Source organism: Arachis hypogaea, chromosome 11, assembly GCF_003086295.3.
Source record: "Arachis hypogaea cultivar Tifrunner chromosome 11, arahy.Tifrunner.gnm2.J5K5, whole genome shotgun sequence".
NCBI classification, from domain to species: domain Eukaryota; kingdom Viridiplantae; phylum Streptophyta; class Magnoliopsida; order Fabales; family Fabaceae; genus Arachis; species Arachis hypogaea.
The window spans coordinates 140,902,761-140,917,129 of record NC_092046.1 but is presented as its reverse complement, the minus strand read 5'-3'; the positions used below and the strand labels follow the sequence as shown (position 1 = coordinate 140,917,129).

Below are 14,369 nucleotides of genomic sequence, written 5' to 3'. Positions count from 1 at the left end.
TAATTTCGTGTGCAAAATTAATTCTGACTGCATAATGGAATGGAGATTGGAGAAACCTCCTAAAGAAATGAGGCCTTTATTATATGTTATTTTTAAATTATATTTAACAGAAATTTTATTAAAAAAATAACATAATGAAGTGTTTGTTTGGGTGCTATTAAGTTAATAAAAAAAGATATTTTTTAATAAAAAATATTTTTTTTAACATATTTAATAAATTTTTAGTAGTAAAAAGTAAAAGTACTAGAAAAATAAAAAAAAAATTTTGAGAAACTATAATTTATTTCTTTGAAATTTTTTTTCTTAGAAAAAAAAGATATTTTTCACATAATAAATAAATAAATAAATACTTTTATATTATTACACCCAAACATAATTGATAGATAAAAATATATTTTTACATAAAATATTCAAACATAAAATTATTTTTACTTTTTTGCAAAATTTTTTAAAAAAATAACTCAAATTTTTTTTGTTTAGAAACTTACCCAAATAAGTTCGAAGATAAAGAAAAAATTGAAAAAAATAAAATAAAAATAGCATTATCACTTTGAGGGAGATGTAAGTCCACGATAAGAAACGTGTACTATGGTTCACCATAGTGTTCCTCCGTGTGTGTCCCGTAAACCCTGAAGCTGAAATGTGGTTCAAAGCTTTGTTCTTTCCTGAACTCACCGAGTTGGCTCCCCCCTTCAGATTCAACCATGCAAGTTGCCTCCAGTGCTCGCCGTGCCTTTCGGCTTCTCCGCCAATCTCCGATGTTCCTCAACTCCAACAACCATTTCCTTCCCTCTCATCACTCCACCAACCCATTACAACACACCCCCTTTCTCTCAGGTAAAAGTTTATATGAAAAACCGCTTCTTTAATCCATAATTTCAGAAAAAAAATTGATTTGCATAAGGGGCTTAATTCAAGTGTATAAAAAACTTTTCTTTTTTCCCCCCTCCCTGTATTAAAACACAAAGTTTAGAACTTCAATGCTTTTTTTTTTTTTTCGTAACGGGGTTTTGCCAATGATTTAGTGATATGAGCTTGTTGAATTAGACAGGGATCACACAACGTGATTATTGGCATGTGTCAATGGAACCAATGTATTTCATGATGCCAAAGGCTTTTTATAGTTCTGGAGTGGAAACTATTGAAGAGACTCCCACAGGTTCTTCATTGTTTTATCCCAGTCTTAGAATTTTAGTATATGGTTTCTTTTTGGATTTCATTTCAAGTTACAACTCTTTTTTTGTCTTTGGTTTGGGTTTTTGAATGCAGTGGCTGTGAAGGAGCTCTATGATAAGATGCTTGAGTCTGTAAAAGTTAAACGATCAATGCCACCTAATGCTTGGTTATGGTCAATGATTGAAAATTGTAAACACCAACAAGATATAAGCCTCCTATTCGACATTTTGGAGAACCTCCACATATTTGTTAGTGTTTACTCTTGTCCACTTTAACCCCTTTCTGTTGCAAATTCGATTATTCAATATTGTTATAGTATTGGTTTTCAATCTGTTTTGCAAGCAGAGGCTATCAAATCTTCGAATTCATGATGACTTCAATAGCAATCTCTGTCAAGAAGTTACTAAAGCATGTATTAAAGCAGGAGCCCTTGATTTTGGTATGGATGCGTGATATGTGCCTAAATTTTGTATGTTATACTCCATCTTCTTTTCAATTGGAGCTTATGACATGAAAATATTGAGGTTATTCGAAATGTATATGCAGCAAAGATGACTTTATGGAAGCATAATGTCTATGGACTGAGCCCAACTGTTGCTGCTGCTAATCATTTACTGGTAACGTTAGCCTATCAATGTTCTAAAATTTTTTATTCTGTTTCTAATTTCTACTTTGGTAATTTAGTGTCATTTATTTACTACAGACGCATGCTAAGAATCACAATGATACTAAATTGCTGGTGGAAGTAATGAAACTTCTGAAGAAGAATGATTTACCATTGCAACCAGGCACAGCAGATATTGTTTTCAGGTTAAGGCGGCTTCTTATGCTGCTTCCATTCTTTTCTATGTATGTCTCTGACCTGTACCTTGGTTGATCACTTGCAGCATTTGTTACAATACTGATAAGTGGGATTTGATTAATAAGTACGGAAAATGGTTTGTCAAGGCTGGTGGCGTAAAACTACGACAAACCTCATTTGACACATGGATGAAGTTTGCTGCCAAAAGAGGTGCAAATAAATAGTACTTTAATTGACCCAAGGAACCATTACTAAAGAAAGAAATAATTTTGGTCTAATGTTTAACATAAAAAGGAAATAATCATTTATTGTGACTTTTTGAATTATAAATAAGAAAGAAATTCCTGGTCTCAACTATATTTGTTATAATTTGAGCCTGTTTCCGCATAGTTGACTTAACTGCATGTATAGTTCTCACCAAAAGAAATTGCACATATAGTTATACCTAATGATTTCAAGGTCGTGCTATGTATTTTATTTGAACTTGCTTATATCATATCTAACGTTGCTAAATCGTTCATTTATGTATTTTCATTTTCTATTTGTAGGCGAGACGGAGCCATTGTGGAAAATGAATACGTTGAGACTTGAGTCAAAGAAGATACCTACTTTGACATCTGGGATTTCTTGTGCTAAGGTGGCAAACCCATGGACACCGTTGTCTAATTTGATAACTTATTTTTATAATGCAGTTAACAAGTGTATATGCTAGTATCAGCATGATATCCAAGTTTTGATGAGAAGATATTTTATTGCAAACAATTTCCTTGCTTTCCTGGCATGTGTAGTCTGTGTTCTATAAAATGAGAATAGTTGCATGCATCACTTCTTCATGACAAGGCTTATCTAGTTAGACATCTGTCTCATATGAGTTGCATTTAACTAAACATAAATGCTGATGCTTGTTTCAAGTAGCTGGATTGGACCATAGCTGAGTTCCCTTCAGAAATTAAGCTAACCTTGTCTCATGGATTTTCAGGGTCATTTGTTAGAGCGTAATCCCAGCGATGCAGCTTCCATCATTCAAGAACTAAATGAGGTACAAACTGTGTTGTTTCATACCCATTTATTTGTTAACTAGGGAAAGCAAAACAAAGAAAGGCAGCAATATGAAATGAAACAGTTCATCAGCCTAAACATTTAAAATAAGAAACAGCTTAGACAAGAGCAAATGTTAAGTTTTAGCAAAGGTAGCATATTCTTTTAAAGGAAGCTTGCATTTTTGGATTGATCATTTTTTAAATGATATTCTTGCTTATATGTTGTGTCTGCTTTGGTAATGTTAAATTTGTTATAACAGCCATTACCAAACTGAGTGAAAGCCGTATTTGCCTTGGATAGTCTTATATACTCCTCCTTTTTTTGACACCTGTGTTGCTAGAATTTGGATGATGCAAAAAAAAGACGCCTTAAGGATGAACTTCAGAAGCTTATCTCCGAGTGGCCCAAGGAAGTTATTAAGTACAGGAAAGGAGAGGATCAAAAGGTAAACCATCTCAGTGCTAAGAAATTTGCTTTTCGTATTTCTGAGTTTTTGCCCTCTAAGACTAATGTGCTATATTCTCTCTTTTTTATCTGATCTACTCGCAGACACTAGCATCGTCTTTAAACTCCGATATCCTTGCCATGATTAGTCAACTGAACATGGGACTTGAGGCAAGTCTAAATTTGGAAGACCTTAAGGGATAAATGATTGTTCAAGGATGAGCTTCATACCGTGATGATTTTTCTGGGTCTTCTGTTAGGTCCTGAGTTCAAAGTAGGAAACGTTGATTACTTACATTGGAAATCATTCTTTTTTCTTCCAATCATACCTTTTTCTTTCTAATATTTCTGCTTAATGGTGTCTATTAGTGGCATTTAGTTTTCCAAAATATGAAATGTTGTTTTAGTGGATTATGTTGCAACAAAAAGATAGTGGTGTGCCTATAAGGTGCACTCAAACACTTTCTTGCGATTCAAGCTAAACGACCCGGAAGGAGTATCATAGAATATTTAGTTTAGTTTATAAACCACCAAATTATAGTTTGGATTTAAGAGAAAAGAAAAGGCACCGGACATAACCATAACAAGCACTCCATCATGAAATTCCATTTGCAACCTCATTATGACCTCCACTCATACTGTTGAATAAGAAATGTTGTGTTCATAAAAAAATAGTCCAACATGTGTTTGTGTATAAATAAAACAAGTGTATTAGAATCTTTAAATAAAACAAGCCCCATCAATATGTCATTAATTTGCATGTGTGTATTACTATCATATTCATGAATACATGGCCAAAATTGTTAGATATCGTTTACTGTGTGTAAAGAGCCGCATGGTACTAAATGAAAGCACCATGTACATGTAAATGTAAGTGTAGAGTGTAAAAAAGAAAAACTGAAAAAGCAGGGAGCTTTGAATCTACAAAGTCATGATCTCTCTCTTAATCATCTCAACAGCCCCTTCTCCTTCTCCTTCCCCATCAGCAACAATTTGCAATAGAGCAGTGACTGCAAATGTCAAAATCCCTTCATTAACCGCCACATTTGCAGCCAAAATCTCAGCCTTGTGGTTGCTGAACACCTCCAAAATCATGGTAATCAAACCTCGGCGAGCCACGGTCTGAATGCCGAAAAATGCGACGTTGGCGGAGACAGTGACAGTGACAGAGCAATTATCATCATTGGCCATGCATGGAAGCATGAAGGTGGTACCACTGGCATGACTTTGAATTTGTAGTTCCTTGATCTGCTCCAAGTTGTTCTTCTTCCTCTCAAGCTCCTTTATGTACCTAATCGTTTCCGTTATAATCACTTCCTTTGTAGCCTATTATTAATTTCAGATAGAGACCAATCAGAACCAAAAGTGGATGAATGTGATGAATAGAGTATATATAGCAATAATGGGCGATGAACCTTGGAAAGGGGGCGTGGGATGGTGGCCTGAAGCTGACTGAACAGGCGATTCATCTTCAGCCTTCTGTTACGCTCCGCCGGCATTGAAGAACCACCACACTCGCTATCACCTTTCATTTCGGGCTTTTGTACTTTAGGGTTCTTGTCATTCCACACATTCTTGCACAATCATTGCACGCTACCCCCCATTGGCAAATGGCAAGGTTATATGAAATTCAAATTAATTTTTCATTAATTTAGGTGTCCTAGATATATTTATCGCTACATCTTATAAGGAATAAAAAAATAATAACGGCATGAAGATTTTTTATTTTGGACCAAAATTCTCTTTAATAGATAATTAAACCCCTAGTAAAAATAGTTCATTTTACTTTTATTAATTTTTAAAATTAATTAATACACTCTTTTTTATTTTCTTCTCGTACAAACTTCGTCTAAGAATTGTTCATATTTAGTATATCAAAAATATTATATGTATGCTAAAATTAGTCACTAAAATCAATCACCAATATATTTGTGTATAAATATGTGGTTTAATTTATTTTTAATGTGTATTTATATTTTAACATGTATTTTATACTGAAAAAGTCTAAGAAGCCAGCATTTTTATTAAAATTTGGCCATCACTTAACTATCAAAAGAAAAGTGAGCAATTTCATATTATTGGATAAAATTTCACATTATTAAAAATTCTAATAATAACTACAAATCATAAAACTTGCTGACCCTCTAGCACTTATCTTTTATACTAATTATTTATTATAATGGCTGATTTTAGTGTAAATTTTTAATACATATAGTGGCACAATAGATTAGAATCCAAAAAGAGGGACACAATATCTCGAAAAATAAAAAATAAAAAAATGCAAGTTTGGTTTTATTTTTTCAAAACACGCAATATTATATCAAGCCAATATTATTAATACAATAAATAACGAGTCACCAAAAAAAAAAAATACAATAAATAACGTGGTACGTATAAATTAACCCTCATGCATTTTATTTAATATTATGGATGGCTAATTGCATGAGGTACAAGTAAGAAATAGAAGATCTGCATCTGTCTTCTCCCAACTAATTGTTGTCATACCAGAATTGCTTTTGAAGATAATCGACTGTATTTTTGTCAATTTGAAAAGCTTTGGCTAAAACTTGATCAGAAATAGGTGGAGTTGACCCAAAAACAGCGTTAGCAATAGTGATAACCCCTGCATTTTGACTGCTTAGAGCAGCAATAGCAACAGCATTTTCATAACCAACATTCAATTGGAAGTGAATAAGTCCCTTTGGAAACACAAACACATCACCCTTGTTTAGCACTTTCGTGAAAAGACGGTTCTGTCCATTGTTTTGATTTGAAGTCACAAATCCAACGTAGAGAGTGCCTTCAAGAACAATAAGGATCTCTGTGCCTCTTGGGTGAATGTGAGGAGGGTTTAAACCTTTTGCTGCAAAGTCTATACGAGCTAACGATATGCCTAATGTGTTCAGTCCGAATAGTTCGTTAACGCTAACTGGAGTAACTTTTGAACCAAGTTTGTTGCTGGTGTTTCCGGCATCAACATGTTTGAAGAAATCTTCAGCTACCACAAGATTAGGATCTTTGCAAAATTTTCCATTCACAAAAACTGCAATTCAAATCACAAGACATTTTAGAAAGAAAATTCAAGTAAGAAAATATGTGGAGTAAGACGAACTACTCCTTACAGTTCGAAAATCCTTCCAGTCCCAACAGTCTAGACTTCAGTTTGGATTAGCTTTTAAAAAAAATACTTACTTTTTTTTATCTTTTTAATAAAGATTTTTTTTAAGAAACAAAAATTATTTTATTTTTGAATAGGCTTTTTAAAAAGAATTTTTAAGTATTAAAAACGTCTTTTGCTTTAATTTTTTTAATAAAAATATTTTTTTTACTTAAAAAAATCAATCTAAATTAACACTAAGTAATCAGTCTACGCAATCTTTATAAACGCTAACTGCTGATGTGTTAGAGTCAATTGGTCCTGTAGAAATTGTTTAGACCAATTATTTGGATAGTTGGAATTTGATTATGAATTTTCAAATTGTAAAGAAGTTTTTCGTTTTTCAAGTAAATGATGATGAGCTAGATTATGCATTAATTACATACCAGCAGATTTGGAATCATTAACTGCCACACAAAAGTCTTGTAGAGGGCTGGGATCGTAGGCAGAAGCAAAAGATGATGCCAAAGCCAAAAACGCAACAATGAAGTATGCAATTCTTGTCATTTTGTCTCTCGTAATTAAAACTATCAAGTCTTCTCTTTTAATTGTTGTATGTGAGTGTTTGCGATTGATTACATGGGATGTATTGTATTTATAGGGAGGATCCATTGACATGGTTTTGCCCTTTAGTTAATTAATTAATTAATTAATTAAACTTTTCAGGGATTAGTTCTCTAATTAATGTATGAACCATTCATTCTTCTTTAACAACTATATGCACGCTTGTTCAAATGATGAATTAGTAATGTATTACCTCGTCTAATCACAGCGTTATATATGTTTTTGAAGTTGCGTATGGGCAAGTCGATGATTTTTTCATCTTAGAATATGTCTAAACCTGAAATAGTCTCTTAACTCTTATAAATTAAATCCATAATAGTGTTGAAGTTTGTACTACCTAATCATTAGACTAATATTGCAATGTTTGACATACTGTTTTTTTTTTGGGTCATAAATACCACTATTTTTATTTATTTATTTTTTGGGTAACATGAAACAGTACTTGTTTCGGTCGTGATCGATTTTGTTGAAATGAATTCCCATTCAATCTCGTTTATTAGATATAAGTTCAGTTTAATAATTTGATACTCTTTGTTTCCCTTCTTTGTTTGACAACTTATTACATCTGATGAAGTTTCTTTTTGGATCTTTGTGATAGAGACATAGAGTGTATTTTTTATTAAATTAAAAAAAAGTAGTTTACATGATGAAGTGTAAATTTTCATCATCTATGAATGTTTACTAAAAAATTAAAAAGTTGCAAAACCTTAACTATTTCATTTTTCATCTCATAATTTTAGAGCTTTTTCGTACTAAAAACAGAAATTAAAATTCTTCGATACTTAATTCAAAGAGGATGAGACTTTTCTGTTCATTTTCGCTATCCATATTATAGTTTAACTCTATTTGTTATTACTAATATTCCTTTGATAATTTAGGAAGGTAGAATATAATTATCTTTTTGACTTTTTTAGAAATTGCACAAATTTAGTGTTAACTTTTATGTTTTAATTTAAAGAAAGTAAGAACTAAGAAGATTTTTTTTTATGATACCAATTATTAGAAAATATTGAGATATTAATGAAGCGGTTAATGTTTATTAGTCGGTGAATAATGCTATATATTTAAGTATTTTTGTTAATTAAATTTAATTAAATTAATTTAATATCAATAAAAATTAGTTACTCCAAATTTTATTGTTTAATTTAGTTCATAACAAAATTTGAATGTGTAATATTATTCGGATTCACTTTTGATGTATGAAGTATTAACCATTCTTCCCTGATTTTGGCGTTTCCTCTATTTGTGATGCTGCTGTCAAGTATGGTAAGAACCAAAAAGATAAACTGAGGTGTAGCTTGACAGTGACATCAAGAGGGTGGACGTGCCGGAGTGGTTATCGGGCATGACTAGAAATCATGTGGGCTCTGCCCGCGCAGGTACGAATCCTGCCGTTCACGTAATTTTCGTCACCCTCACGAACTTAATCCCCAACGCCTACGCACTCTGCCGTTTCCACTCCATCACAAACCCCAACACATTCTCTTACACATTCTCTTACGACAACCTTATCAGAATCCACACCCTCCACAACTTCGTCGCCCTCCGCCGCCTCTCCCTGACTTCCACACCTTCCCTTGCGTTCAAGGCATGTTCCCTCCTCCATTCTTCTTCTTTTACTTCCATCTCCATCGCCCTCTCGCTACACTCCCAGGCCTTGAAATTGGGCTTTCTTGCCGATCCTTTCTCCCTCAACGCCCTCAGATGCGTTTGCTCCCTCCATCGCCGCGTCCACGGTGCCCACAAGCTGTTCAACGAGAGTTCTCATAGGGATGTTGTCTCTTATAATGCCATGGTTCATGGGTTCGTTAAAAGTGGTGAGATTACGCGCGAGCGGGAACTGTTCGACGAAATGCTAGAAAGAGATTCCGTGTCTTGGGGCACCATGATTGCCGGTTATGGCAACGCAAAGCTGTGTTATGAAGCCATTCATTTGTTTAATGAGATGATTGGATTGGGGATTAGGCCAGATAATATAGCTCTGGTAAACGTTCTCTCAGCTTGTGCTCAAACGGGAGAGTTGGATAGGGTAGGATAGTGCATGATTACATTATAAGGAATGGGATTCAGATTGATTCGTATCTGGCCACTGGGTTGGTGGACCTGTATGCAAAGTTTGGCTGTCTTGAGAACGCAAGGGATGAGTTCGAGTCATGCAATGATAAATGTGTTCACGTGGAATGCCATGCTTATTGGGCTTGCAGTTCATGGTAAAGCTTCAACTTTGCTGGATTATTTCTCTAGGATGATTGCTGCAGGAGTTAAGCCTGATGGCATCACCTTCCTGGGTGTTTTGGTGGGGTGCAGCCATGCAGGTCTGGTTGCTGAAGCAAGAAAGCTTTTCAATGACATGGAAAGTGTGTATGGGGTTGGTAGAGAGCACAAGCATTATGGGTGCATGGCTGATATGTTGGGGAGAGCATGGTTGCTTGAAGAGGCTGTTGAGATGATAAAAGGGATGCCAAGTGGTGGAGATGTGTTTGCTTGGGGTGGGTGTAGGATCCATGGAAACGTTGAGGTTGCAAAGAAAGCAGCACAACAAATCATGGAGATAAAGCCTGAGGATGGCGGGGTTTATTCTGTAATGGCTAATATTTATGCTCATACAAAAGGCAAAAACTCTCCAACCTCATATTTATGCTCATATATCAGAACAATTGTCTCCTGGACCTTAAAAACCTCACGACCAAAAAAAAAAAAAAAAAATTTAAAAACCTTAAATGAAGCAAACTATTAAATGGAATTCATATTCCGGACAAATTACCCCTTTACCTATTGGGGGTTATAAAATATTATGTACAACGAAAAAAATTAAAACAATAAAAAACACTTAAGCCACACTAATATCTTTATCTTTTATGTTATGTTTTTAGTATTTTATTTTATTATATTCTCAAAACCAAAGAAATATATTTATCAGTAACGTTTACAGATATGTTTTTAAATTAATATCCCATGTAGATATTGATTTATAGCGCAAGCAGCAGTCAAATTGTCACAACTCAGAAGCATGTGACATTGATTAACACAATAAATAGTATGCAACAACTTTTGAACTACAATGAAGGTTCCCAAGTTGGCACGCTAGAGTGACATTTATCAACCAACTAAGCTGAAGAAATTAAAGGAAGCATAACCAAGAAGAGGAATGCTACTGATCCAAGCAATGATAAACCAATGGAAGCAACCATTTGGTGACAAAATTTGCCGAACACATTGCACACTTTCTTCCATTGAACGTGAGAGTTTCCATGGTACCCAAGTATGCCCACGGCCGAAGCCGCGCCGATGCCGGAGAACAGCAAAGCCACCATGAACGCGTCAAGGACAAAGATTAGTATCCGCAAGTGCTTGCTCTTGCCATCTCTGTTTGCGGCGGTTAGGAGTAGTGACACGGCTGCGTATCCACATGATGTTGCGTTTGTCACAAGAAAGTACCTATTTGTAATAATATTCCATCAAACTTGACACTTAATTAATCATAACAATTAAAAACTTAGTTAATTTCATATTAAAAATAAAAGTGAGTAAACTTTGATGTTAATGAAATTTTTGCTTAAAAATATCGTGTAAATAACTCGATCAATCATTTTGTATTTGTGGATCGGATATATAAATATATTATTTATTTTTTTAATATATATTTTATATTGTAATATGTATTTTACAGGAATGATTAAATTAATGACTGATATTTAATAAACACATAGTATAATTGATCTCGATTATAAAAATAAATTCAACTATTAAAATGTAGGTCTAATTACTATCTAATCTCAATTATCATCACTAAATCAGTTTTAGTAACTTTGATATTGTATTTGAATGAATGTTATTTTTTTTTATCATAGAGAGACTCGAACTGTGACCTCTTAGATGAGTATGGAAAGACTATGCTATTTGAGTTATGATTGATTGGCGAATGAATGTTATTTTTAGTTTTTAAATAATAATAAAAATAATAAACCTAATAATAATTCAATTATATTATGTATATATCAAAATTAATTATTAATATAAAATATATATTAAAAATAAATTAAATATTATATATTTATATAAAAAATATATAAGAATTAATTTTGGTACTAGTTTTATTACGTACATAATATTTTTTATTAATTTAAAATAAGGATGCATAGACGTGTCATATGTGTTTGTATCTAAATTAAACATGTCGGGGACGGTGCCATGAACTTGGAAGAGTGCCATGAACTTGGAAGAGCCATTAATGCATGTCTACAGATAAGTAGGACTAGTTTGAAACTATACACAAGTTATTTCAACGTTGAAATTAGACATCTATATAGATCTATAGTTTATAGAGATATTGATATAATATTGTTTATGAGATATATTAATCAGTGATAGAAACAAAAGTTACATTTTTTCTCTTTTTTCCACACATCGATATTATTTGAATTTCAGGTGTGAACGTTGAAGAGGATGTATATTAGGACAAATTAAAGAGTAAAATTATGAGAGGAATCCTACGTTTATAATAAAAGTATCAAATATCTAAAGGAAAAAAAATATTCAAAATTAAGGTAGTATCTGTCTTTAGAAATTAAAATTAAGATTAAGAGATTGAAATTTAATATTATATTTAGTGATTAGAGAATAAAATTAAATTTTAGTCTTGAGACACAAAATTTTAGTCCTTTCAATATTTTTAAAAAATTGACACACAAAGAATTAGATGTTTTTTAAAACGAAAACTAAAACTTTCATAATATTTCTTATCAAAAATATTTTTATTTAATTTTTAAAATTTTAAATTTACTTATCAATCTCTATATTTATCTAAAACTTAATATAATATTGAGACATAACTCAATTTAATATATTTTACATCAAACACGATATAAAAATTTAATTATCTCTGTTTCTATCTTTCAATTTTAGTCTTTCCGTCTCAATCTCCAATCTTCCTTCTAAATACAATCTAAATATACAAAAAGAATATTGCAAAACATTCTCTTTGTTTTTTTCATTTATACTAAAGGTGTATATACTTTGTATTATTTAAAATACACTAATTTAATATATAAAAATTACATATACCTTTTCAAAATATAAAAGATGTATTACAATAAGTCTACATGAGAATACCATGGAAAACTCATTGTACGAAGGTAATGTGCATCAAAGCGTAAAGTTTGATATACATCAATCAACAGCAACAAAGTCTTATTCCACTAAATAAAGTCGACCACATAGACTAAAAGCATAAATTTTGATATGGTAATAATAATTTAGATTCTTTTAAATTACTTGTTAGACATTGGCAATTTAGCTAGGCAACAAAACCAAAGTTGATGAAAGGCATAAAGTAAAAAGTAAAAGACTAAAGAAACATGTTTCTAATGCATATGAATATATGAGAAGAGAGGAAGAGAGGGTCTTACAGAACAGCAGAGAGGTAATGCCACTTTGCAGAAACAGGAAGATTAACCGGTGGTAGAGAATCAAAAACCTTCAGAGGAACAACTTTGCTTTGTTTATTGGTCACAACAACAATTGAAGCTGCTAGAGTCAGTATCAATGCCAATACCCTCAAAACCAATCCACTCTTATTACTACCTGATCTTGCTGCCACCTCTGTTTTTCCATGATGATGTCCCTCCATTACTTCTTAGCTTTTATTAATTATAATTCTCTGATATATGAGGTTTAGAGTGTACAGAGAGTAGTATATATATACACACAAACAAGCTAAGTGACAGATCAGAATAATGAAGGAAAATGGCAAAAATAAGAACTACTTTTCAAATTATTATTAATGGTTATGAACTTGGATTTTGATGATGAGTGAGTGTCTAGTATACCTAATTAAAAGATTCAAATCAGGACATTAATATTATTGCAACATGTAATTAATTGCAAGTAGTACTGTTTCTACTGCTCAACTACTTTTTTTTTGTTTTCAATTTTTCATTTTTGTTTTTGGGTCAATTAATAATCGACAACTACTTTCATTCAATTAGCTACATGCTGTTGTGTCATACGTAGTGTCTCTCTGGGCCTTTCATTATCAACGTGGGGCTTCTTGTGATATTCTGTGCTTTTCCAGGGACTATTGTGAAAAAAATTAAGAGTTAACGTAGGGCCACTGTTTAATTCTCAATGTTTAAGAGTTCTAAAAAAAATTGAGATTCTATGTAAAATTAAAAAGATAATTAAACACTTAAAATATAAAATTGTAACAAATTTTAAATTATAAAATTTTATAAAATCAATTAACTTATTTAAAATGATAATATCAAAATATTTTTAAAAATAAATCGAAATTTTATTCTTGAAATATCAACTGGTGCCAGCTTCTTCTAGAGCTTGCTTAGCTTGTTGAGATGGAGTACCTAGCTACCAAGTACCAATATATCTCCCATTTTACTCTAAGAATTTTTAATTAATTACTTGCTTTATAGTAGGGTTGAATATTACTATAATTAAATGTGAACTACTACAGCCAACGTTCCTTTTTTTTTTTTTTTTTCTAACTTTGAGTAAACAGTCAAAATGATATTCGAAAGTTTATTAAGATAAATAAATCATCGAAAGATTTAAAAATATGATAAAAAAATTAGATATTATATATGTTTATACCCTGACCCAACGAATAAAGGCCCAGGATCCTAATAAATAGGCTCAACCCTTTGGGTTGGTCTCACCTTTCACCAGATTAGCCACTACGAAGTCGGAACTAGTCACGACTTGCTCTAAAAAAGTCGGGAACGAGGAGACCCTGACAAAGGCTTCCTCCCTCAGACGTTGGGCCAACCAGTGCCATCCAGCCCATTAATCTCCGGTTACCTACCGTAACAATATATATTTTAAAAAATAATTTTAAATATCAAATTTTGATATAATTTTTTTATAAGTATTATTAAAAACATAAAATATTTTTATTTTTAAAATTTGATTATTTTATGTCAAGTAAATTTTTTTATTTTTTTAAATAAATAAATAAATTTAAAGATTAAATTTTATTCTAAAATTTTTTGGGTACCTTCTAAATATTTATTCAAATGTTGATACAAAAATTTAGAGCAAATTAATAAATCGTTTGTTAAATACAAAAATTTTTTGTCACTTATAAAAAATATAATATTTATTATATTTTCAAATTATTCAACCCATGAATAGATAAGTTGAAACAAATTTTATCGATAACATCACTGGCCG

The 14,369-nt window shown here is 32.0% G+C and overlaps 3 protein-coding genes and 1 non-coding gene across 5 annotated transcripts; 2 read left to right on the top strand and 2 right to left on the bottom strand.

Moving 5' to 3' along the window:
* Positions 1 to 378: 378 nt before the first annotated feature.
* On the top strand, positions 379 to 3,940 carry LOC112723043 (uncharacterized). 2 transcript variants are annotated; one of them, XM_025774259.3, is made up of 11 exons: positions 379 to 837; positions 1,052 to 1,159; positions 1,270 to 1,424; positions 1,522 to 1,615; positions 1,723 to 1,793; positions 1,880 to 1,986; positions 2,064 to 2,188; positions 2,527 to 2,615; positions 2,958 to 3,017; positions 3,360 to 3,464; positions 3,569 to 3,940. In XM_025774259.3, the coding sequence occupies exons 1-11, from the start codon at positions 705 to 707 to the stop codon at positions 3,665 to 3,667; spliced, it is 1,146 nt and encodes a 381-aa protein (XP_025630044.1). In that variant the 5' UTR covers positions 379 to 704; the 3' UTR covers positions 3,668 to 3,940. The 2 variants fall into 2 exon arrangements, with proteins under 2 accessions (XP_025630044.1, XP_029146137.1); XM_029290304.2 differs by having other exon boundaries at positions 612 to 837; positions 1,048 to 1,159.
* A 1,838-nt stretch (positions 3,941 to 5,778) lies between these two features.
* LOC112723041 (putative germin-like protein 2-1) lies at positions 5,779 to 7,198 on the bottom strand. Its single transcript, XM_025774258.2, has 2 exons — positions 7,007 to 7,198; positions 5,779 to 6,506 (listed from the first exon to the last, which is right to left on the bottom strand). The coding sequence occupies exons 1-2, from the start codon at positions 7,125 to 7,127 to the stop codon at positions 5,953 to 5,955; spliced, it is 675 nt and encodes a 224-aa protein (XP_025630043.1). The 5' UTR covers positions 7,128 to 7,198; the 3' UTR covers positions 5,779 to 5,952.
* A 1,304-nt stretch (positions 7,199 to 8,502) lies between these two features.
* On the top strand, positions 8,503 to 8,584 carry TRNAS-AGA (transfer RNA serine (anticodon AGA)). The gene has a single exon. It is a non-coding gene; the product is annotated as a tRNA-Ser (tRNA).
* A 1,537-nt stretch (positions 8,585 to 10,121) lies between these two features.
* LOC112723040 (CASP-like protein 1E2) lies at positions 10,122 to 12,988 on the bottom strand. The gene is made up of 2 exons (XM_025774257.2): positions 12,593 to 12,988; positions 10,122 to 10,622 (listed from the first exon to the last, which is right to left on the bottom strand). Exons 1-2 carry the CDS (start codon positions 12,811 to 12,813, stop codon positions 10,292 to 10,294), a joined length of 552 nt encoding a protein of 183 aa, XP_025630042.1. The 5' UTR covers positions 12,814 to 12,988; the 3' UTR covers positions 10,122 to 10,291.
* Positions 12,989 to 14,369: the final 1,381 nt, after the last annotated feature.

Bases quoted from the DNA above. Each gene is read 5' to 3' on its own strand.
- LOC112723043 (XM_025774259.3), top strand. From the start codon at position 705: ATGCAAGTTGCCTCCAGTGCTCGCCGTGCCTTTCGGCTTCTCCGCCAA. The intron at 1,160-1,269 runs GTTCTTCATTGT...TTTTGAATGCAG, and splicing joins TATTGAAGAGACTCCCACAG to TGGCTGTGAAGGAGCTCTAT. The intron at 3,018-3,359 runs GTACAAACTGTG...CTGTGTTGCTAG, and splicing joins TCATTCAAGAACTAAATGAG to AATTTGGATGATGCAAAAAA.
- LOC112723041 (XM_025774258.2), bottom strand. From the start codon at position 7,127: ATGACAAGAATTGCATACTTCATTGTTGCGTTTTTGGCTTTGGCATCA. The intron at 6,507-7,006 runs GTATGTAATTAA...TTTGAATTGCAG, and splicing joins TAATGATTCCAAATCTGCTG to TTTTTGTGAATGGAAAATTT.
- LOC112723040 (XM_025774257.2), bottom strand. From the start codon at position 12,813: ATGGAGGGACATCATCATGGAAAAACAGAGGTGGCAGCAAGATCAGGT. The intron at 10,623-12,592 runs GTAAGACCCTCT...TATTACAAATAG, and splicing joins CATTACCTCTCTGCTGTTCT to GTACTTTCTTGTGACAAACG.